The sequence below is a fragment of the Podarcis muralis genome, chromosome 1 (assembly GCF_964188315.1).
Source record: "Podarcis muralis chromosome 1, rPodMur119.hap1.1, whole genome shotgun sequence".
In the NCBI taxonomy this organism is placed as follows: domain Eukaryota; kingdom Metazoa; phylum Chordata; class Lepidosauria; order Squamata; family Lacertidae; genus Podarcis; species Podarcis muralis.
Window position 1 is genome coordinate 111832445 of NC_135655.1, and position 24292 is coordinate 111856736.

A 24292-nucleotide genomic window follows, 5' to 3' on the forward strand; every position below is an offset into this window, starting at 1 on the left:
CGTGAAGAGCAATAGGTTAGGAAAGGTTAGATAAACAGTATTACGTCCATTACATATGTTTTAGACATTCAGAAGCCTTTCCCTATTGCAAAAATAATAAAAAAGTAGAGTGCTGTTTTATAAGAGATATTTTGGCCCATGGCTCAGTTGTAAATCTAGCCAAATATTATATTGGATTTAATCTGCAAAGCTCAGGGGATGTCAGTAGCACTTTGAAGGGAGTTGTGGGTGAGGGAATCAGATATAAAGCTGGTCACATGGAAGTGTGTATAGGGTTGTTATTTTTACACACACAGCTGCCGCTGCATCAGATCTCTTGTTAGCAGCACAGTCTTACCTGCAAAACATTTAAATGGAGCAATTATGCCTTTAAATTGCTCCCTGGAAAAACAAGGCACTTGTCTTAAGTGCCTTGGCACACATATCACCCAGGGTTCCCATATGATGAGGCAAGCAAAGAAAACTTAACCATGCCTTAGATTGCCTGCCCGTTTTCCATGTGCAGCTATAATGAGCCTTGAAGGCACTGCAACTAACCTTGCTGCTGTGGTCAATTAACCTTGCAGTTAACATATGCTAAGCCATGCATCTTTCCCTCTGCCTATATATTTTTGCTCCTGATACATTGATTGGGTGTGTTTGTTTTTAAGAGTCTGAAAAGCATTATATATCAGAAGGAGGTCGACAACAGTCTGTGTACCAAGATTATTCATGTGCCTAGTGGTTTACTTTGCAAAATGTTTACTGATTTCATTGCTATTGTGGTTCTGCTTAACTAAGCTTAAATATAAGGGTCAATTTAAATTTTTACATTATTATGTCTCATGGATAGCTCAGTTGGTTAGAGCATGGTGCTGATAACATCAAAGCTGCAGGTTCAATCCCTATAGGAGGCAGTTGCATATATCTGCATTGAACTAGATGATCCTCAGGGTCCTTTTCAACTCTATGATTGATTGATTGATTGATTGATTGATTGATATATTTATTTATTTCCTGCCCTGTCTCATAAGATCCCAGGGTGGGTTACAAATATGTAAAAATTCAATATCAAAACCAAGTGTTCCTGCTTGCTTTGAACTCTTGCTTCCCATTGTACCAACATATCCCAAAGCACAATAAATGCCTAGGTTTGCACACTTAAGAAAGTAAGAGCCGCCTTGTTGGTTCTGGCCAATGACCTATCTAGTCCAGCATCCTGTTCTCACAGTGGCCAACCAATGGGGGAAGCTTAAAAGCAGATCCCAAATGCAATAGACCTCTCCCCAGCTGAACCTCCTGTTTTTTCACCTCTAGCTTAAACGGAGCCCAAGTTCCTTAACTGATGACTAATGTGTTGAGAATGATTTGTATGATCTGTCCCCATGGCTTGCATTCTTAAATTTCATACATCATTTATGGATCTTTGACTTGTACCATTCCCGTTATTGTAAGTCCGCTCGCCTTCCGGGTGTGGCGGCATTGGGAGCCAGAGGCTGCTCCCCACAGGACCTGATGAGGGGTTTCTGGTCACTGGGAACCCATCTGAGCTGATGAGGAGGGTGTAACACCCCTTTCACCTATCAGGTGCTGGATCCAAGCCTGCCTGCACGATTGGCCAATGGCAGGCAGGCTTGGACGCAGGGCTGACCTTGGGGGGGGGGGTAGGCCTGATGGAGCAGGTAGGCTTCCTTCAGGTCCACCTCCAGGGCATTTAAGGACCTTGCCCCTGGACCTGTTACCAGGTCTATTCCTGTGACTTGTGGCTTGCGTTCTTCACTTTTAGATATAATTTATGGATATTTGACTTGTATTGTTCCGGTTGTCGTAAATCACCTTGAGACTTTTTTTGTATAAGGTGCTTAATAAGTGAAACAATAAGATTACGATACTGCATTTATGTCAATTCATCTCCTTTTACTCTTGTCTCCATCTTTACTCACTGCCCTTCTCAATTTCTGCTATCTCTCCTCTGCAGAATTTCTGTGCGGTAGCCGGCCACCGTCCAATTAGAAAGAGGGTATAGCAAATCGATTTTAAAAGTAGCTGTTCAGTCATAAGCGTTCCTTTGAATGCCACACAACATTCCCCAAGCAGAAAGGATTTACAGTGAAGTGAGGAAGAACCAGTAAAGGAAAATAGATATCATCTGACCCACCCGTATCCACCCCGAGCTAAGATTTATACTTGTTGTGCCAGAGTGACAGCAAGCAAATCCAGTTCTTCCTGCAAAGGCAGCTTCCAGCTCTCCAGCTTTCTATCTTTAAATGACAAACACTGCTTGGAAAGAAATTTCCACGCACCTGAAGCTTGACCCCAAACCACAAATAATGGGACAGGAAATGGCTTCCCAAATACTTTTTATATATACAGTTTTTCCATGGTACATGATTTGCAACACAGCATTACTGGTGTGTGCCGACTTCTTGAAAAGGTCATAATTCTTTCACTAGGTTAATTCGTTCCAAACACGTACACACATAGAAGATGTGGGAGAGGAATCCCTTTCAGGATCATTCGGTGTATATTCAATCCATTGGAAATATTATGATCTGAATAGTTCATTTGTCCTGAAGGGTTTTCACAGGGTTTTCATAGTCTACAGCAGGCTTCCTCAACCTTGGCCCTCCAGATGTTTTGAGACTACAATTCCCATCATCCCTGGCCACTGGTCCTGCTAGCTAGGGATCATGGGAGTTGTAGGCCAAAAACATCTGGAGGGCCGAGGTTGAGGAAGCCTGGTCTACAGCCCATTTTGCAGTCTAAAGCTTTCACAAAAGATGAGAATCCAAGCCCTCCTCTGCCATTTGCATACTTATAGTTACCTAGAAAATGTAATGGTGTATCCACCGATATAATCACAGTTTTATCCTGTCAAGGCTGTTGCCATAAAGGGGGAAAGTGCTTGTCAGGGAACTGTGGATTGATACAGAGGCAGCGCCACAATGGTGGTTGGAAAGTGATTTAGTTTTCACCAGTACCACAATTGCTAATGTAGCACTGGGGAGAAATGAGCTTGTTTCTGAGGTAAACTTTTATTTTTAAAACGATTAATGGTATGTGTGCGTGCACACACATACACAAAATTCATTTAGTTCAGTTTATAAGTATACATAAGTTCCTAGAAAAGGTACTTTATTTGCACACACATTATAAGAAAAATACATTGGTGCTAAATAATAATAATTTTTATTTTATTTTATTTTATTTATTCCCCACCCATCTGGGTTGCCCCAGCCATTCCAGGCGGCTTCCAATAAAGCAATATTCAATAATCCATTAAAATAATAAAATTAAACAACAGCAAATAATAATGAAACAGTTTACAATAAAGAATTGCTATATAATAAAACTAGTGCATGCTCACAGCTTGAATACTTTAACCCCTTTCTTTCAAGTGAAATTCTATGTGATTGGCGAAAACTGACTTGAAATCTTATAATGGGAATTCATTACAGAACCGTACCTGTACAACCAGTTAGCTAGGGAGTGCAATGTACTCTGTGGGTTTGGTCAGAGTTTGTGGTGTGTGATGCATTGCTGCTGCCTCTCGTCCTGTGGATTTGCACCTTTCCTTTAAAACGAAAACTTGACAAGTGGAGTCTTCTCTTTCTTCAGTCCTAAAGCTGGCTGCAATACAGCTGGGATTGTTTGTACTGTACTGAGAATTCTGCGCTAAAATGTCTGTTGGTAAAGGAGAGTGCTTCTCCCGTGCTGTGATCCGATTCCTGACCGGCCTCCCAAAGCAGGATTGCAAACGAACAATGAACGCTGCAGAAAGAACGACATCTGACCTTCACGGTTTCTATCATTTCTCCTTACTCCCCTGCCCTTCCAAGTATTTGAGACTTTCTGCCATCCCACATTGTTGTATGTTGAAAGCATTAAAGAGACATAATGGAGTAGCTTCTCTGCTGGTATAAATTGGGCTCCAGCTCTGCAGCCCTGAATGGGTCTGTGTCTAGCTTTTGAAGCACCTGGGGATACAACTCAATGTTTTCAATTTTCTCTTCCTTTCTGTGCTTGAAAGGATATGGAAAGACTGAACTTTTTCTTCTTCCAGGGCAAGGCCAACACAGCATTGCATCCCATTTCTACATGAAAGCACCTCTTTTTTCCCCAACATGAAAAACTAAAAGCTTTTATACTAAAGTGTATTGAGCAGCTTTCATTATAAAGACACCTTTCGGGGGACTAAAATGGTCGCTTCTGCACTTGGTACAAAAATTGGATATTCACATGGAGTTCACTCCCTTAAAAGTGGAGTCATTACATAGTTCTGTTGCAGCAATCTCATATGCTATGGGAGGGGAAACCTCGAAATACATAGAGGGAAGCAGTATGCTCTTGAAAATGCTATTTCCACATCCTTGTGGTTTCTTACCGTCCCTCTAGTTCCACCATCCAATGTCTTATTTAATGAAGCTTTGGTATATGTGTGTGAAACCTGTAGTCTTCCAGATATTGTTGGACTATAATTCCCATCATCCTTCATCCATGCTATGCTGGCTCAGGATGATGGGAGTTGGAGTTCATCTGAGAGGCACAGGTTTCACACTCTGGCCCTGTATGTTCAGGATTCATCCTCATATCCTTTGGTACATATTGAAGACAACATAAATGTACCGTACTTCCCCCAATCTTGTAAGAAGGTTAATATGTATCCTTGGAAAAATACATCTCCACCCTCTCCCATTTCAAGACATGTTGAGTTGTGATCTAGACACACATTAAACTACATCCGAGCTGAAATTTTGAAAGAAGATTTTCTGATGAAGTGCTGAAGAAATGTTGGTTGGGGCTAAATGGCATGCTGAAGTAATTCCGATGGAAGAAGAAATAGACAATGTTGCTAGAGTGTCAAAACTCACTGAAATGGGATGATTAAGAGAAGGGAGGCAAAGCAAAGAATGATTTGAGAGATTCTGGTCCCCTTTTATTAATTACATGAAAGAGGAGTACAATTCGGACCCATTTAAAAGTTTTTCACTGTTGCTATAATTTATGTATATGTCGTATATAAGTTTGTACTGTTTTATTCCTGGCAGCCAACTGATGAGGGTGGTGTATGATTGCACCTGGCTGAGTAGAGGGAAAACTTGCATTTGATGTGTGGAGAGAGAGAGAGAGAGAGGGAGAGAGAGAGAGAGAGAGAGAGAGAGAGAGAGAGAAAGAAAGAAAGAAAGAAAGAAGATTTCACTTCACTTTAAATTTGAATATTGTCTCTCTATATTACTATACACAAGGCGATGTACAGCAACCAGTGGCGTAGCGTGGGGGGTGCAGGGGGGGCGGGCCGCACCGGGCGCAACATCTGGGGTTAGGGCAAATCCACAGGTTAGGGGGCGCAAATCCATGGGTTAGGGGGCGCAAATCCATGGGTTAGGGGGCGCAAATTACTTGCCTTGCCCCGGGTGCTGACAACCCACGCTACGCCACTGACAGCAACAAAACATACAACAAAGAATGTGCGCCTTAAAATAATCTGAACTAATACAAAAAGTCATAATAAAGCAAAACTTTAAAATGTAACGACATATCAAATAAAGTAATGTTAGAATATAACAGTACAAAATAAAATTAACTCTCAAAACAACAGCAAATAAGCAGAAATTCACTCTTAACAAATACAATAAATAATTACTAAACTATGATCAATAAAAATAACTGCTAGTGACAGACACCCCTATCTGCTGTGGGTTGAAAGCAGCATCTTTCTCGTAATCAATAAGGGCACAGGGTGTCTTCTTCTCTTTCTGGCAGGTGATCAGCATCTGTGGGAAGGAAGGCACGGGGGCCAATTTCTCCTTTAAGTTGGCCATTATCCGTTTGAGGCTTATACGCCTGTCGGTCTTCAGGCAGACAGCATCAGTATGACGTCACAATGGCCAGCCATTCTTTTGCAGCTGCATCAGCCTTGGGGGCAGCGGGTGGGCAGGGGCAACACTGATCTTTTCCCACTGAATCCAGCCACCGCCTGTGGCAGCATGTATCTCTCTCTCAGGCAGATGCAGGGAAACTCAGACAATTGCTCTTTCTCAGTGAGGTGAGTTTCTGCAGGAACATATGGGAACCAGCGGCAGAGCATATGCCCGCGATGCTCAGGGTGGGGGCGCTCCCAAGGGGGGCATGGCGCAGAGGGTGCCCTCCCAGGTTTGGGATAGCTGCTCAGGTGCACGCGCCCTGCAGCCGGGGGCCAAGCGAGCCACCCACGGGGGCCGAGTAAGCTGCCCATGGTGGACATTCGGCGCGCCACCTGACCGCGACTCTGAAGCCTCCCCCAAGCTGTCAAAACAAAGGGGGGAAGGGGGAAATGCTGCAGCCAAAGTGGCGCAGCTCCCCCCTTACCCCGACAGCTCAGGTAGGTTTGTTAAAGGTAGCCTAGGCTGGTAAATCAAATATGGATGGCAAAGACACACAGGAAGGCCTTATTGCAACTACTGTCTCTCTAGATCTGCATTTTCCTTCCTGCAAATGTCTTTAAAAGTCAGACTGCCTTCCAGAAGTAATGCAAGACTTTTTAAAGCAGGAATTGGTAATTGGAAATAATTACGGGACAACTTTAATGGGGTAGTTAGGGGAAGAGGGGTCTCTTAGACCCATGTAATGATGTTCCGTGCGTCCAAATAATTATGACTCTGATGTATTGCTGATGGAATACTTTGCCATAAAGGAACACTGTGCTCATATTTTCTCTTTACTGTATGTGGGAATGTGCCTTAGGGCTGAAAAACCTCAATTTCTTAAAGAAGCCAGTTCTTTTTCCGATTCATTTCAGCTGCTTTTAATTTTTATAGTTTATGTTGTGTTTCCCTTGTGCGACCAGTGCAGCCTCTGGCAACAAATGGATTCCTGAACATTCCAACTGCTCAGAGAACATAGCTCTCGGAATATTTGCAGTCCAGCTTCTATTAGAGAAGGAAATGTCAGTTTGACTGGGATTAAAGCCTCACAAAGGCTAGGCACAGTAGTTGCTGTGTGGGATTGTCTGACTGGGAACAGGTCAGAAAGTATGGTAGCTGAGGGGTGGATGTGGATTATTCATTGGAAAATTAATTCAGACAAGATAGAAGTACTTTTGGTGTGAGAACATCTGAGATGGGGCCTTTTCTAAAGTGGCACTAAGACTCTGAGACTCCTCGCATTTGGTCCCTTTGCTGCCAGTTTTCCCAATTTCCTGCCATTTTAATTGAGAGGGCATTTTTGGAGCCCTCTCGAGAGCAAGGGTCTTGGTTTTTCTGCCAACTGGGTATGCTTATTGCTGCTTTTTGTCTCCCCCCCCCCCCTTTGCTTAATCCTGTATTTGAGGCTCTTCATTGTGAGCTTGTCAACATGCTCTTGCAAGAAAGGTGGGATACAAATATTTCAGTGAGTCAGTCAAACTAAAGGTGACTGAAGAACGTTTGTAGAATCGGCAGTGGATTGAGAAATGTGAACTTTGGGGAAGCCTAGATTGAATAGGCAGTTGAAAAGGGAGCCAGCATGGTGTAGTGGTTAAGAGCGGTGGACTTATAAGCTGGTGAACTGGGTTCGCATCTCCGCTCCTCCACATGCAGCTGCTGGGTGACCTTGGGCTAGTCACACTTCTCTGAAGTCTCTCAGCCTCACTCACCTCACAGGGTGTTTGTTGTGGGGGAGGAAGGGAAAGGAGAATGTTAGCCACTTTGAGACTCCTTAATATAGTGGGATATCAAATCCAAACTCTTCTTCTCTTCTTGAGAAAGGCAGAGGAAGCTAGGGAAAAGCCGAGAGGGGGGCTCTGAAGAAACCTCCACAGAACTTCAGCTCAGGAGGGGGTGGGTGGGGTCATACTGTTTAGGCAGAGGCCAGGGAGGGACAGGAGTACTAGGGAGACTGACAGGGAGGGTGGCTAAAGGATGGAGGCCAAAGCAGGTCATGGGTTGAAAAGCACAAACTTGAGAAAGAATAGGCAATGCAGACATTGCCGAGAGGAAGTACTATGCAGAAATTACGATGTGCAAGAAGTCTTCCTATCATCAAGAAGAAAAGAAAGAGAGGGATGGAGACTAGGGATACAGAGTTGCTTCATCAAGACTTCAGATTCGAGAGTCACTTTTGCACCTGACAGGCTTCTTGTAACTTTAAAGCTGGTCTGTGGAACCTGTGGCTTGCCAGATATTGATGAATTCCAGCTCCCACCATCCCTGACCATTAATTGTGCTGGCTTGGGCTGAAGGGACTGCGAGCCCAACAACTTCTGGAGAGCCTCAGGTTCCTGGCTTTAAAGGGTTGCATTGGAAAGGGAGCAGTGGCCACAAAGGTTCAGTACTGTTAGTGAAACTTAATAACCTTGCAAATGTAAGGGGAGGACTAAGAAGAATCAGTTGGCGGGAATGAAACATGGATACTGAATTTTACATTTTGAATTGAACTGACCAGTCAAAAAAACATTTTATCTTTATCTTTTTACTACTATTTTTTTTATTATTATTTGAACACACCAGAGATAGCAGGATAGCTGAAAAAGCTGAAAAATGTCTTAGTAAATATGAATAATCTGAGCTTTACTGTTCAGCCAGGTGGGCCCCTGGCACCTTTGCCACAGAAGCAAAAATAGCAGCGCTTGTTTTCATTTCACCTGTGTGATCACACGGGCTATGTTTCTTAAGATCTCTGCACCAGACTCAATGTGCTAGATCTCTTTAAATCGGGTGGGGGGAACACCCCCCCAATGTTATGGTACTGGTCAGTATTATGTTGCTGCTTTATGTAATCCAAATAGTCATTTCCAGACAGAAACGTCTAAACAAAGAATATTGACACAGATGTGAGGGTTAGGAAAGCACAACGTAGCTTCCAAGGGGTATGTGTGTAGGGAATGTCAGGTGAGTAATTTGAAATTATCCTGTATCATTTGTAGCCCAACATGCTGAGGACAACTCTGTAATACATTTGTGTCCTCCCAGAGCCTCAACCTTTTTTTTTTTTTTTTTTTTTTTGCAGTTCTGAGACATGGGGCTGGGTGGGTGAGTAGGTGGAGCACGACCCTCCATCCCTGATGGGCTGCATTAACTGTGATGAGTCACAAGCTGTAGAAGCCAAGTTTTAATAGATGTTTTCAGAACAAACGGCAGTTTTGTTTGGAAGAGGTTTCTGAGGCTTATGAGGCTTGAACCCTCGGTGATGGTTCATTTAAAATAGTTGTTTTACAGCTGATTCTTGGGAATCGTGGGCACATTTGCAAACAGGAGAAACCACAATCGCACATCCGCATGTGCTCACACACACATCTGGGCCACTAGCAGTGGCATAACGTGGTGATGAGGGGCACAGGGACAGCTGCCCTGGTTGCAAAATTGTTAGGGGTGCAAAATTTCAACACCTGGTGCTGCCTCAATACAGCCGTGTGCTTCTGTCACTGGGCTCCGTTGAAAAGGGCTTCTCCATGCGAAACAGGAAGTGACACCCCCAGACAACAGAATGACTCTTCTTTTCTTTTTCTTTTTCTTTATAATCTTTATTTCTTTTTAAAAGTTTACAAAAAGCAGAAAATAAATAAACCCACATATACCAAAAAGAAAAACAATACATAAAAGAAAACATGAAAAGAAAAAGAAAAGAAAAAAGAAAAAAAGACAAAGAAAAATATATTTGTCAAATACACAAAATTATTTAAGGAGTGCAAACCATAATTTGAATATTCTATACCCAAAATTCCTAGAAAGACATTACCTTCATATTCCATCTTTTCTTTTTTTCTTTACCATCACATTCTTTCTATTTCACTAAACTGGTTTGAGTCCCTTATATGTTAATTGACTTCCCCCTATCTCTTTGCAGTTTCCACATTTCTCTTACACTTAAATAATCTGCATTCCATTATTAAAAAAGAAAATTCCCTTATATCTGTGAAGTTAGTCTAGGCACAACCAAGTGTTGTTGTTGGAACCATATTTTGTCATAATTTTTAAAGCAATCCCATTCTTTTTTAACCCTGTTGCCTGAGTGACTTCTTATTAATTCTGTCATTTTGGCTAGCTCAAGGTACTCATACAACTTTAACTGCCATTTGTCTTTTGTTGGTGTTAACTCATTTTTCCAGTATTTTGCTATTAACATTCTGGCTGCTGTTGTTGCATAAAGAGACACTTTTATTTTCATTTGGAATGCTTATCGTTAAAATGCCTAATAAAAAAGCTTCAGGTTTCTTTAAGAATGTATATTTTAGCTTTTTTTTTAAAGTTCCTCATAAATCATGTCGCAAGTTTTTTCGTAATTTGGGGACAAGTCCACCATTTGTGGAATAAGGTTCCTTCATTTTGTTTGCATCTCCAACACTTGTTGCTATTATTTTTATTTATTTTAGCTAATTTGGATGGGGTCAGGTACCATCTGTAAGTCATTTTCATAAAGTTTTCTTCAATCAGATAGCACACAGTAAATTTTAAGTCTTTTTCCCAGAATTCTTCCCATTCGACTCTTCTTATCTGTGCTGCTGTGATCTCCTGGGTGATGTGGATGCCATTAGGCAGTTGAATGTGCATGCCTACTTGTTCCGTTTCCCCTTCCTTTCACCCCCTGCATAGCCCCGGGTGCTGCCAACCCACGCTACACCACTGGCCATGAGACATTAGCCTTATAAAAAGCATTTTCACTTTCTACAAGTCTAATTTGGGAGGACAATTTTCCTGGAGGGTTAATCTCTCCTTCCTAGTTGCAAAGCCCAGAAAGATCACATACCCCAGCTGTGATGGTGCGCACTTTCAGGTGTGTAGGGAAGCAACACAGGTGGGGAGTAGAGGGGTATTTCTTACCTCATCTGCTACATCCCACCCACCATAATGGTCCCTCCTCCATTGTAATTGTCGCAGAAGGCTTCTTTGCACACATGACCACTTTAGCACATGGCTGAAGTGGGTGCCACGTGCTGAAAGAGTCGCGAATTCTTCCTGCATGTCCATTGGAACAAGTGTCAAAGGTTACGTTTCATTTCTTCCTTTGTGCATTTCCCACAAATGAGAGTTAACAGAGGTGTCAACCAGTGTCAACACCACAGTACAAAGGGAGCAAGGCTCTCAAAAACGCGCATATGTATGGTTTCCTCAGATGTCCGGCCTCCAAATCTGACAACTCTTTCTTTTTAAATGTCGCAGGTGAGTTTTCTTTTCTGTAACAGTGAGCTGCTGACCCCCTGAACTGAAGCAGCATTTCTGCCAGCTTAATTAGCTGTGCTGATAAGAGGAATCATTATGAAACCTTAAAGATGTTCTTGGTGATACTCAGCACACAGATGCTCCCCATGGACTGGCCTTAACCGGCTCCACATGCTGTTCTCGCTGATATGTCAGCTACATTTATTAGCTCAGGAAATGAAAAACACCACCAATGCCCACTTATTTAACCATACATCTTTTGCCCTTCTGTGATTTTTTTGACCTGTTCTTAACTGCTCTGGGTTTGGTTTTCTTTTCTTTTCAGCGTTACACTGTGCATTCAGATTATGTCCAGCTCTACTTCATAATGCATTATTGGATAAATATGACGTGCACCGTAAATTAATAATGCAGAGTCTTCTTCAGTAAAAGAATAAAAGCTTTACTGAGTTAAAATAAACTCATTTGCAAATACAGTGGTACCTCTGGTTACGAACTTAACCAGTCCCTCCCGTGCCACCAGAGTGCGATTTTTGTTCTCATCCTGAGGTAAAGTTCTTAACCTGAGGTACTACTTCCGTGTTAGCGGAGTCTGTAACCCGAAGTGTTTGTAACCCGAGGTGTTTGTAACCCGAGGTACCACTGTAACAGCACGGCGAACAGACGATTAAACTAGCTTCAGAGCATACACAGAGTTACTGACTCACACAGAGTCTCCATTGAGCACAGGCTTCACAGAGTACAGGCTCCACCTTACACACAGAGAGACATAGACTGAGAGAGACACTGAGTCTGCCTGCAAGCAGATACAATACTTATACAGTGGTACCTCAGGTTACATACACTTCAAGTTACATACACTTCAGGTTACAGACTCCGCTAACCCAGAAATAGTACCTCGGGTTAAGAACTTTACTTCAGGATGAGAACAGAAATCGCACTAGTGGCGGCATGGCGGTTAGCAGGAGACCCCATTAGCTAAAGTGGTGCTTCAGGTTAAGAACAGTTTCAGGTTAAGAACGGACCTCTGGAACGAATTAAGTACTTAACCCGAGGTACCACTGTACAGGGAATGAGTCATCCTCAAGATGAGTCACAGTGATTCAGCATGCTAAATGATTCTGCAGCTTTTCAGCATTTCACAACATTTCTAGACTCCTTTACTGCTTCTGCTCTCAAATACCTTTGTCACATGACAAAATATGTATTATGGTCCCTTTTTGGAAGTGGAACAGTCACCTTGCGCCACAGCCTCAGAACTGGGACTCTATAGCTTCCGTCCTGAGATAGCTCAGTCAGTAGAGCATGAGCCTTTTAATCTCAGGGTTGGACTAGGTAACTCTAGTGGTCCCTTCCAATTCTACAACTCTATGAGTCCCATGGCTGAATGCTTCTCCACCTATCCAAAACTTTCAAGACCTGGCAGGTCAAGATGAGTCCCCTGTTCCTCCCTGCCTAATTCCCGCCACCTTCATCTTCACATCTCACCTCTTAGGCATACTCAAAATCTTAAGTAATCATTTGTCTCTGTGTGGCTTCTATTTTAACATCAGCGGTAACCTTGGGAATAAATATCGCTCTTGACATCAGCTCGTCCAGTTATCTGATTGGTTGCTCTCACTTGGCAACATTGTGATCTAATGCATGAGCTCAATAGTCAAGATGGTTTAAAACCTTAGAACCTCACTCATATTGCAAAAGTGGGGATGAGACATCCTTAGAGGAGGGAGAGAGGCAATTTTTTTTGCCAATCTCCCACCTTTCCCGCTTACTCACTCACTACTATTGCCGCCTCCACCTCTAGATGGGCGAAATATGCAAAGCACAATGCGTGAGGGTGCCTGAGCTGGATTCAACCATTAGATGACAAATCAGGTTGAAACTGGCTAGTTTTGTGTCCTGATTAGTAATTTATAAAATGTCTTTTCGTACATGCAATGCTCAAAGTATTTATCATAGCTCTACTCTTGTTGGGAAGACATAATGGATTTCATAAAAGGTTTGGTATTTTTGTCCAAGAGGTATTTTTCACTGGTAAAATCTTCAATGTCTGTGTGTGTGTGCGCGCGCGCAAGCCACCCACTCAAGCTATTGAAAATGCACATACAAAGAAAGATAATTTGTGTCTTCCAGCCAAATGCAAGTGAAAGGCGTTTGTGTACAATTTACCTTGGCGTGATAGATGCAGATATAATGAAATAAGCAGCTATAAAGAACTTTGTCGGGACATCCATTACTCAAATGGAACTTGAAATCTCAAAGGAACCAAAGAAGCACCACACACATAGTGGACTGTCAACATACCTTATCACAGGCAAGATCAGCATTAAGAAAAGTTAGCTGCATTTTCTGAGCAGATTTTTTAAAAAAACTTCCCTGAAGATTCCATCGCAGGCTAAATCAAGGGTAATAACTTGGTCTGCTACTGCATAGATCAGTTAAATTACTATTTTTTTTTAAAAAAAAGAACATGCAATTTTAAAAACTTTCCAAAACACAGCTTTTTCCAAACTAAAAACAACAGCCAAATTTACCTGGGGCCAGAAACGGGTTGTATGTACTACTGCCACTCAAGTCTGAAAAGGCATGTCGGAGGCAGAATTGTAAAAGTGTTTTCTCATAAATGGATCTACAGTAAAAACCAGTATGGTCCTAAAAGAAGGATGGAGATGTAATGCTCATCTTGTACCAATTTCGCCACGAGCCCATGGAATCTGGTTGACTATACAGCTGGGCAGGGCTTTGCAATGGGCGTCCAGGGCACCACTTGGCAGAATGAACAGAACACGACAGGGCTGGTTTATCACATGTTGAAGTAAGTGAAGTAATACTTCCAATGAGATCTCAGAAGGCCATCAAAAGCAGAATCTAAAACTGTCCAGCTGCTCCAGTGGGTTCAAACAAACTTACCTCTGGATGAGGACTGCAGTGCTCTCAGTCAGTGTTTTGCATGCACGAACCCATTGCAGCGCAAAGCATTACAGTGGTACCTCGGGTTAAGAACTTAATTCATTCTGGAGGACCGTTCTTAACCTGAAATTGTTCTTAACCTGAAGCACCACTTTAGCTAATGGGGCCTCCCACTGCCACTGCGCCGCCGGAGCACGATTTCTGTTCTCATCCTGAAGCAAAATTCTTAACCCGAAGCACTATTTCTGGGTTAGTGGAGTCTGTAACCTGAGTATGTAACCCGAGGTACCACTGTATAGGTCACCCAGAGTTGAGCAATTGGATATCAAGTGTACAGGAATGTGGGAACTGGCCCAGTCCATAAATTGCAAGTCTGAGCACAATCCAAAGTGTTGGTGGTGACCTTTAAAGCCCTAAATGGCCTCGGTCCAGTATACTTGAAGGAGTGTCTCGACCTCCATCGTTCTGCCCGGACACTGAGGTCCAGCACCGAGGGCCTTCTGGCAGTTCCCTCACTACAAGAAGCCAAGTTACAGGGAACCAGGCAGAGGGCCTTCTCAGTAGTGGCACCCGTCCTGTGGAACGCCCTCCCACCAGATGTCAAACAGAAAAATAACTACCAAACTTTTAGAAGACATCTGAAGGCAGCCCTGTTTAGGGAAACTTTTAATGTTTAATAGGTTACTGTATTTTAATGTTTTATTGGAAGCCGCCCAGAGTGGCTGGGGAAACCCAACCAGATGAGCGGGGTATAAATAATAAATTATTATTATAATTATTATTATTATAATTCCAAAGAATAAAACGAAATTGGGATTAAGGGGTTTTATCAGGACAGTGGAGGGCATGTGTCATAGGTGCCAATTCCCTGGGGTCCTGGTTGCCCAAGAACCCACAAAATTCCCCATGTAGGTGCTGGGCACCCACAAATTTCAGACCCGGGCTCCCATGGTCGCAGTGCCAAACTGGAACTCTTGGCACTGTGTGTTGTGTCCTGCACAGGGTGGCGCACAACAATGGGGGGGGGTCCAAGGAGGGTCAGTTGTAGAAGAGTGAGAAATGTCCCTATTTTCATCTGTGGAGTGTCAGAGGGCATGGAATAGGACCGGGCTGATCTTATTATTCCTTCAATATTCCTTGGGTGTTCGAAAGCATATAACCCATAGCTGTCAACTGTCCCTTATTTGGCGGGAAAGTCCCTTATCCCAGTGCCATGTCCCGCTGCTGTCCCTTATTGATGATGTCCCTTAAATTTCCCGGGTTTCAAAGGAAGCAGCTCTCTCCCTCCCTCCCTGCCGGCCAGGGAGGAGGGAGGCTCCAACTGTGTTGCTTGGCTGCGTTGCTCACCCAATAAGGAGTCTAAGAACGACGGGGGGGTGGAGCTTGCATGCCTTGTGCCGATCAAATCGGCCGCGTTGCTGGGGACTTGCCTTTGCTCAGCGCTTCCCAGCGGAGAGGTGACAGTGGTTTTCCTTGCTGCATCCCCTTTGCCGGGTTGCTGCGCTGTGGAAACCACCGCTTGAGGCTTCGTTTGGCTGCTGGCTGGGCTTTCTGCCTTTGGCTCAGAGGGGTTCAGAAGTTGAACATACCTGTGCTTGCAAAATCCCTTATTTTGGCTGCTGATCCCTTATTTTCAAATCTGTAAGTTGACAGCTATGGTATAACCCCTAATGGCAACCTCCATTTGCCACTCTCTGTCTTTAAGTAAATGCGAAGAGCCAGAATGGATCGATGTTGTTTTGCAAGCAGCATTCAAAAGGGCAGTTGCTCTAGAAGTACTAGCCTTTGGCCTTTGCACTAATCAACAGGCAGAAAATGACACTGGGGCACTTCAGTGCTGCGGTACTTCAAACATTCAGCAGAAGTTGGGAAAGGTTTGCGTAGGTTTTTCGTATTGCATTTATTAAGTGTAATCAAGCTTGATCAAATATTGAGCACAGGTCTAACGAAATCCTAGAGGATGTACCTTGGGGCCTCATTATTTTCAATTAATTATCATTTTATAGGTAGGCTCTGAACTATGCCTAGGGGACTGCACCAGCACAGCTTAATTCTTCACACAGGAGGAAGAAATGTGTAAAACTAATTTTCTCAAAGGAAATTAAATGGCCACTAAAGCTGAATCTCATTTAAAATGTATCTCTTTTGCCCAGAGCTTGTACACAATTAGAAGTTGAGCACGATCACAGATGTAGTCTTACGAGTATTAACGAAATCATATTAAAAGTGATACTGGCCTTTTTCTTTCTTTCTTTTACTCTGAAAATCATTCCTCCCTTGCCCTGTTGTGCTTTAAAGCAAAAATCCTGGACTGCATTTTAGTTTGGGAGAGTGGGAAATGAAGAAGAAAAACCTTTATGGGTTAGGAATCATGTCTGTTCTAGAGGTTAGCATAAACAGCTTAGTACAGGGTTCCCCGAACTTAGGTCTCCAGCCGTTTTTGGACTATGATTCCCATCATCCCTCACCACTGGTCCTGCTAGCTAGGAATGATGGGAGTTGTAGTCCAAAAACAGCTGGAGGCCGAAGTTTAGAAAACGTGGTTTAGTAAAAGGAAACTATGGTTGTGGATATTTCCACTGTTTAATGTGAACTTTAATTCGTATTACTGTTTGCATGGTGATATTTTTCTCCCGTATAAATGCAACATCACTTTCACACTTTTGTCTGTGTGATTTATGATCGAGCATATGCTTTTCTGTTTCCACTAGTTCAGTCGCAAGGTATCCTGCCCTGCCCACCCCATGACACATGATTATTCTTCAAAAGCAGGATGGGAAATTTGTCTCTTTCTGGATGTCATTGGACTACAACTCCCATAATGCCTGACTGCTGCTGGCAATGCTAGCTGATATTGATGAGAGTTGTGGTCAAACAGCATTTGGAAGGCTGCAAATTCCCTCTTTCTAATTAAGTGCATGCATTGTTTATATCTAGCTACTTGGAGGGGCAAAAATTAATGATCACAAACAGCCTGAAAACATGCTGCTTTATTTCAATTTCATATTGACTACATCCTAAGCCTTTGAATTCTACCGGGTAAATAGAGTTGCCAGACACTGACAGCAGCAGCAGGGGTTGGAGGGGGGGGGAAAACCCCTTCATGAATTGATGGCATACTTAATTTATTTATGATAATTTATGGACCAAAACCAAAAAGGTTCCAAGTGTTTTTTCACTAGTGCAAAGTAAATTGCAAGTGCACATGAATTCATATATCCCATGTGGTGCAGTTTGACTTGTGGCAAGGATCAAGGGTAAGACCTGAAGTCTAAAACCCCCCAAATTTGATGTCCACAAGTCTAAAGATGCCTTCCAAAGCACAGGCAGGAGTTCCTATTCCTTTGGATATAGTCTGTGTGCATTTTCATTGAAATGAATGAAGTCTTCATACTTGTAGTGGAGCTCCAGGTGTACAATGGAGTATACTTGGGGCCTGGATTCTGGGTAAAATGATGTCAGCCTGGATAGCTCAGTTGGTTAGAGCATGGTGCTGATAATGCCAAGGTTGCAGGTTCGATTCCCCATATGGGACAACTGCATATTCTGGCATTGCAGGGTGTTGGACTAGGACTGGGTGATCCTTAGGGTCCCTTCCAGTTTTATGTCTAGGATTTTGGTATATGAGGTAGTATTGAACTAAGTTTTACTCACAGTAGACCCACTGAAATTAATGGACCTAAGCTATGCTTCCGATTTGACACACACCACTTCTCTGCTGCCCCTGTGTGTTTCCCATACATCATATAAATATTGGAGACCTCACATTTCTTTTCCCTTTGGGGTCAAGCTTCTTTGTTGTGGTTCCCCTGCATCGAGCTGTCAGATCGACGACTGCAGAGGCACTTGGAGCATTGCTTGATAGCACTGGATGTCTGAACCACTCATCACTAAAGTTCAATAATTTTAATGGGTGTAAAACTTAGTCGAATAACACCCATTGTCAGAAACCACCTTCCACAGAAGTTGAAGGAATATACTGATTTGGAAAGGACAACTAGTTTTGCCTTGAATAATCACAGTTTTTTGTTTTTGTTTTTTTTACAGATTAAGATGTTTGGTGAAGCAGCTGGAGAAAGGTGACGTTAATGTGGTCGATTTGAAGAAGAATATTGAATATGCTGCATCTGTCCTGGAGGCTGTATATATTGACGAAACAAGGTAGGTCTACAGAACTTGGGGCAATTGACTGAATCTGGCTGGATATATTTGTCTCGCTTTCCATTCATCCTACCTCCTGTCTATTGGAAGAAGGACTTCTCTGAGTTACATCACATCTGCACAAGTCACGACTAAAATAAGATGGTAATGTAACCCTTAGGCCAGCATCCATTTTGGAGATAATGTAGGTGCGTTGCTTTGAACACTAAAAAGAAGGTCAGTTCTAAATATTTGAATTATTCCTCTGAGTTCAGAATCCAGAATGTCCTTAACCATGTTGAATGGTGCCTTTTTGTGATCTTTATTCTCAGTTCAATAGAATTAGATGTTTTTGGGAACAGAAGGTGCTCAATGTTGTTCCATTACTCTGACCGTTAGAACTTGTCTCTCAGTACATCTGTGATTAATTAGCTTTCTGTATGGGTACACATGCAGAAAGTCTTTTCTTTTTTCATCCCAAGCCTTGTACATACTTGACTTCTATTGAAATGGTTTCACAGCTAATTTCATGCGTCTCATTTTTACGGTTAGAAATAATGTTTAGGGTAGCCATGTCAATGAAACTGTATCTAGTGTAAGACCAATTTCCAGCGTGTTTACCTAAGTTTTACATTTCACAGTCTTGACTTTCTCAACATTTTTGTATCGAATGGAATGTTCTCCCAAGTGTGGCTGCCAAAACGTCTTTAGGATCACTTGGATTTGGAGTATGTGTTTGGTCCTATTTCCTTATTAAATTTAAGGTCTGGTGTTTTCATAATTCCAGGAAGCCAACCAACCTTGTTATATAGTAAGTGTGATACGTGTGATTTGTATGACTTTCTTGTTTATTATATGCGCACACTAAACATGATACATTTGGAGTTAATAAATAAGAGAACAAGAGGAACAACCTGTCTGTGATTTCCTGTAACCTCTGCTGAGAAATGAAAATTAATAGAAAAGGAGTAGACACCATTATCCAACAATTCTGCATCATACACAGATTTCTGTGCTCTTGTCCAAGTCAAATTTTTGTCATAGCCTATAGTTATTGTGTTTGCACCAGTGTTGTTGTTGTTGTTGTTGTTGCTGTTGTTACATTATGAGTCGGGGGGGGGGGTCAGTCTGGACGGACCCTGAGTCCCCTCTTAACCTTCCATCCTGTACCTTCAGTCTACCAGCCTTTCTCAACCTGTGGGTCCCCAGATGTTGTTGAACTACAACTCCCATCACCCCTAGCTAGCAAGGCCAGAGCTCAGGGATGATGGGAGTTGTAGTCCAGCAACATCTGGGGACCCACAGATTGAAAACCGCTGGCTCTAGTCCCATTGTCAAAGTAAGGCTTTAGCTGGCCAGTTAACTGCTCATCAGCATCTCAAAGAATGAGATTAGTGATGGCACTTTCTAGGAAAGGGAATAAGCTCCCCTCCTTTCCTTCATTGAGCTGCTAGCTGCTATGAAGGAGAACAATAGCCAGAATGGTGCATGAGAGCTGGAAGGAGACAGAGACATGCTCTGTGCTGGATCTAAAGCTGTTGCAAATTGAGGAACAAGACCTTGTGGGGTGTTAATGTCGTGAGCTCCCTTCCCATCCTATGCTATATGTGTAAATAAAACCATATTGACTCAAAAGACACCACAGTTTTCAACTGACCTTCACTCAAAGAAAACTGAACCCTGGAAAAGCACTTAGAACCAAGGGTGCCAACTTGAATAAAATATTGGAGGGGACCATGCATAATCGATCACATGACATGGCACACAAACATCATTTGAATGAGAATTCCCCTCAACTTTGGGGGGCCCTGGCACCCTCAAATATTTGGGGGTGGCAGCAAAGCGAGCTCAGTTCCTAAGATTTTGTTCCTGTGCTTGGAAGCCCTGGAGTCTCTCACCCCTCAGAGATTGGAGCTTTGTGTAACATAACTATTGCTATTACTGTTATTTATATTCATATTATTACATCTAGATCTTACCTTTCACTCGAGGAGTTCCAGGTGACATATAAAGCTTGGGCTCTCCCCCTTCCTGTTTATCCCTGTGAGGTAGATTAGGTTGAGACTGTGACAGGCCCAAGGTTATCCTCAACGCCGAGTGAGTATTTGATCCTTGATTTCCCAAATCCTGGCCCATTATTCTAATGTACCATACTAACTGTGGGAGGGGCACATGGGGCCGCTCCTCCTTTAGGTGGGCAGAATCAGCTGTAGGGGACATGATCCTGTCACTCTTCTGGCAGGCAGGGTCAACATGAGGTCACAATGGCCAGCCTTTCTTCTTCATCAGCATGGGGGCAACACTGGTTGGCCCCCTCACCCCAACTGATTCAAGCAGCCACCTGTGTGTACTATGTGCCTTTCTGTAAGATACTGCCGCAAGCTGAAAAATGAAGCCATTGTCAAAATAAGTTTCTTACTGAGGTGAGTATATGTGGCGGCATGTTGTAGCTTCATGACAGAGTAGAGATTTAAACCTGGGTCTCCCAGATCCCAGTTGAGCACTCTGCACAATATAGTTATTTCTAGGCAGAAACTCCAGTGCATGAAATGGCTTCACTGATTCTCCCCGAGAAACATCCATCTTCTAAATATTAAAATACTTCTGAATTTATTTAAGAATTGAAGGAGCGTGGAAGAATGACAGATTTCTCACCTAATAGAAACATTCCCTATGAAATAACTGGCTTTGCAAAGTCACATTCATGCATTTTCTGCTTGGAAAAGGGGCCCTACATTGAGCTAAAGTAGATAATTCACGCTGCACTTCTGAAACTTTTAGTCTCAAAGATGTGCTTCCAGATCACGTGGTTCAGAATGTTCAGAATGTACTTTGATTAAGCAGCTCCCCAGATCTTTTTAATATAGCCGGATATCAAAATGCATCATTCAGACTGGCTTGCAAAATCCCCACTGTCCCTCCTCTGCTTCTTCATTCTTCTAAAACATCTGCTATATTACCACAAATGGGAACTGTTAAAATATTCCCAAAAATTCAAGGAGAACATTCAAATGAAACATTTTACACAGTTCCGCCAGCCTAGCGCTTCGATGCATTTGGGGAGCACTTGCCTAGGTAAATCCCTGGCCTGTGTCACAAGAGTTAAATTTTCAGGAGTCCCCAGCTAGCAAAATAAGAATGGGTAACAATTGGCTAGTCCAGACCCCATTATGTGTTTAATATGTGTGCTTCCCACTTGCCTAGAAAGTAATAGCTTTTAGTGGAAAAATCAATAAGGCCTGATTGTATTTTTCCTGTTACTGAAGGTTGGAGGAGGCAGCAGATATGAAATGCATTTGATTCAAAGTAATTCCAAACTTTAAGTTTCTTTGATCGGAAACTTTACATTTAAAATTTGAAACTGTAGCATACCCTCCAACATTTCTCTGATGAAAATAGGGACATCCTATTCAATAATAGTAGTAGTAGTAGTAGTAGTAGTAGTAGTAGTAGTATACTCCACCCATCTGACTGAGTTACCCCATCCTCTCTGGGTGGCTTCCAACATATATAAAAACATAATAAAACATTAAACATTTTTTTTTAAAAAACTTCCTTATACAGGGCTGCCTTCAAATGTCTTCTGAATGTTGTATAGCTACTTATCTCCTTGGCTCGGAGGTCGCATAACTCCATACCCTCCAAGAGTTCTCCAATGAAATTAGGAACATCTCACCACATGCTCCAACATTGCTCTGGTGAAAATAGGGACGTCCTAAGGGAAAGCAGGATATTCTGTTTAGGGAAGCTTTTAATGTTTGATGCATTACTGTATTTTAATATTTTGTTGGAAGCCGCCCAGAGTGGCTGGGGAAGCCCAGCCAGATGGGTGGGGTATAAATAAATATATTATTATTATTATTATTATTATTATTATTATTATTATTATTTAGAAACCAGGATGGCATCTGTAAATCCAGGACTGTCCCTGGAAAATAGGGACACTTGGAGGGTCTGTGCTGTAGCCATCATTTGCATCTTAATGCTGCATGGGAGGTTATTCTGACCAGCTGCATACAAGAAGAACACAGTTCTGGAGCGGAGAATGTTGCTGGCCTGGAGCTGGGGCTGCTGGGCACCTGTATATCCCAAAGTGTGGGATTGTAACACATTCCTGTAAAGAATGAGAGAAGCCTATCTTGAAACCCCCTAAAAGCAGGGGTGGCAAACCTGTGGACCTCCCACAGCTTGCAGGACTCCAACTCCCATCAGCCCCAGCCAGCGCAACCCAATGGCCTGAGGTTATGGGTGTTGTAGTCGATCAATCTCCGCAAAAGCCACAGGCTTCCCACTTCCCACTACATTACTGTAGTAAAGAAAAGGCATTTTGAATTTGTTGTAAACATGCAGCACCAGATGGTGCTGGAGAGCAAAAAAATAATTATTTGTGATATTCCTTAGCATGTTATAATCAGTGGCGGAGCTTCATGCTCTAGCACCAGGGGCAGACAATAGGCGGGGCGGGGCTGGCGCGCGTCCTGGTGGCGTGGCACGCCACCTACGGGGGCAGGGCGCCCAGCACAGGTGGGGGCACAGCCGCAATGGAACCCCACCAGGATCGCGCTGCCAGGGGTGGTGCGCTCCCCCACCCCCCTCTTCCTCCGCCAGTGGTTATAATGATTTAATTTCTGACTTATTTATAGATCCATACAAAATTGTGTTTATTAGGAGAAATTGATGCTGAAATGCTAAAGAATTTTCACGAAGATGTCCCCCCCCCCGAATTGCTGCAGAAATATAGAAAATGTAGAATTTAAGATTAGAAAAAGGAGAAACCGAGAGAACTGAAATGGACAAATCCTCCATTTAAGAGCCAGCTAGGTTTGGAGTCAGACAAGTCAACTATTGTGGCTCGTTGAGGATATGCAGAGATGGGCCAAGATGTTTGGATGCCTGGTGAAGAATTGTGTCCCTAATCATTTGTGTGTACACTGATGCAGAACAATTAAATACAGTTATGATATGTTGCCTGCTATTTGAATTTTACCATGTGCCACCTGAGGCCAGCTGCTTCACCAGTCTGCCTCCACAGGCAAGGCCCTGCCATAATTAGCAATAATAGAGGGGTTGCCTGCAGTGTCCGCTGAAGAGAAGGCAGAGGTCTTTTAGTCACTTCCAGCACCTCACAGCATGCATTTGATGTAACTGAATTTCCAGGAAACAAATAACACCTTGGAATTAGATTTTCTCTTAACCTTTTGCTTGAATTACTACTGAGGTCTCATTAGACACAAATTTGTCACAAAGAGAAGAGGAAGATCATAAACAGGAAAAAAAAGAAGAGGATGAAAAAGAAGAAGACGAATAAGCTAAAAGAAGTTCTTCCCCCTTTTTATGCTCAGACATTTCCATGACAGCCTTCACCAACCAGGTGCCCTCCAGATTTTTAGGACTATGGCGAGATCCTCACCATATATTGAAACATTTAAAACACATGACTTCGCTCAAGGAATCTTGGGAACTGCTGTTTCCACCACACAGAGCTACAGTCCACAGCAGTGAAATATACTCGGAGTCGAGAGTGGATTTCATGCTCTTTATTCAGCTCATAGTGTTGAGGAGGAATGAATGTTCCCGCAGAATGTCTGCTTTATATACATTATTTACACAATGGGCCCCATGTGATTGGCTAATTCCAAGATTCTCCTGTAGGCCAATCAGGTTGTGGATTCACTTCCACCTGGAGCTGGATTGGGTGGCTCCTGTGGACCAATCAGACTGCTGCATTCTGGACCCTATTGTTCTAGGACCAATCAGACTGCTGCATTCTGAATAATATTGTTCTAGGACCAATCAGACTGCTGCATTTTGGATCCTATTCAACTCAGTACATAACAGCACCTTTAACAAACTGTGATTCCTAGGATTCTTGGGGGTGGAGGGAGTCCCTCCCCCAAGAGTGCCTTAAAGGGTGGTCTTTAAATGTATGGTGTGGGTGAGCACCAAGACCCTCTTAACTCCCTGCCAGTATGGCCATGCTGGCTGAAGTATGGTGAAGTATGTTCCACCACAGGTAGAAAGTCCCACCCCCACCCCAAATATATGGGCAAGATACTTATAAAAGTAGTCCTCAAAAACACAACTGAAGTAGTCTTAATTTGGTTGCGATCCTCTGACCAGTGCCTTAGATTATTTCCTCCTTGCCCGCC

The 24292-nt window shown here is 42.9% G+C and overlaps 1 protein-coding gene across 3 annotated transcripts in view; it reads left to right on the top strand.

Moving 5' to 3' along the window:
• Positions 1–24292, top strand: part of PDE1A (phosphodiesterase 1A) — a 146821-nt gene that overhangs the window by 85342 nt on the left and 37187 nt on the right. For all 3 annotated transcript variants that reach the window (XM_028748132.2, XM_028748103.2, XM_028748121.2), the window contains exon 2: positions 18051–18164. In XM_028748132.2, the coding sequence (XP_028603965.1) occupies positions 18051–18164 (114 nt within the window). The remainder of the gene's footprint in view (positions 1–18050; positions 18165–24292) is intronic.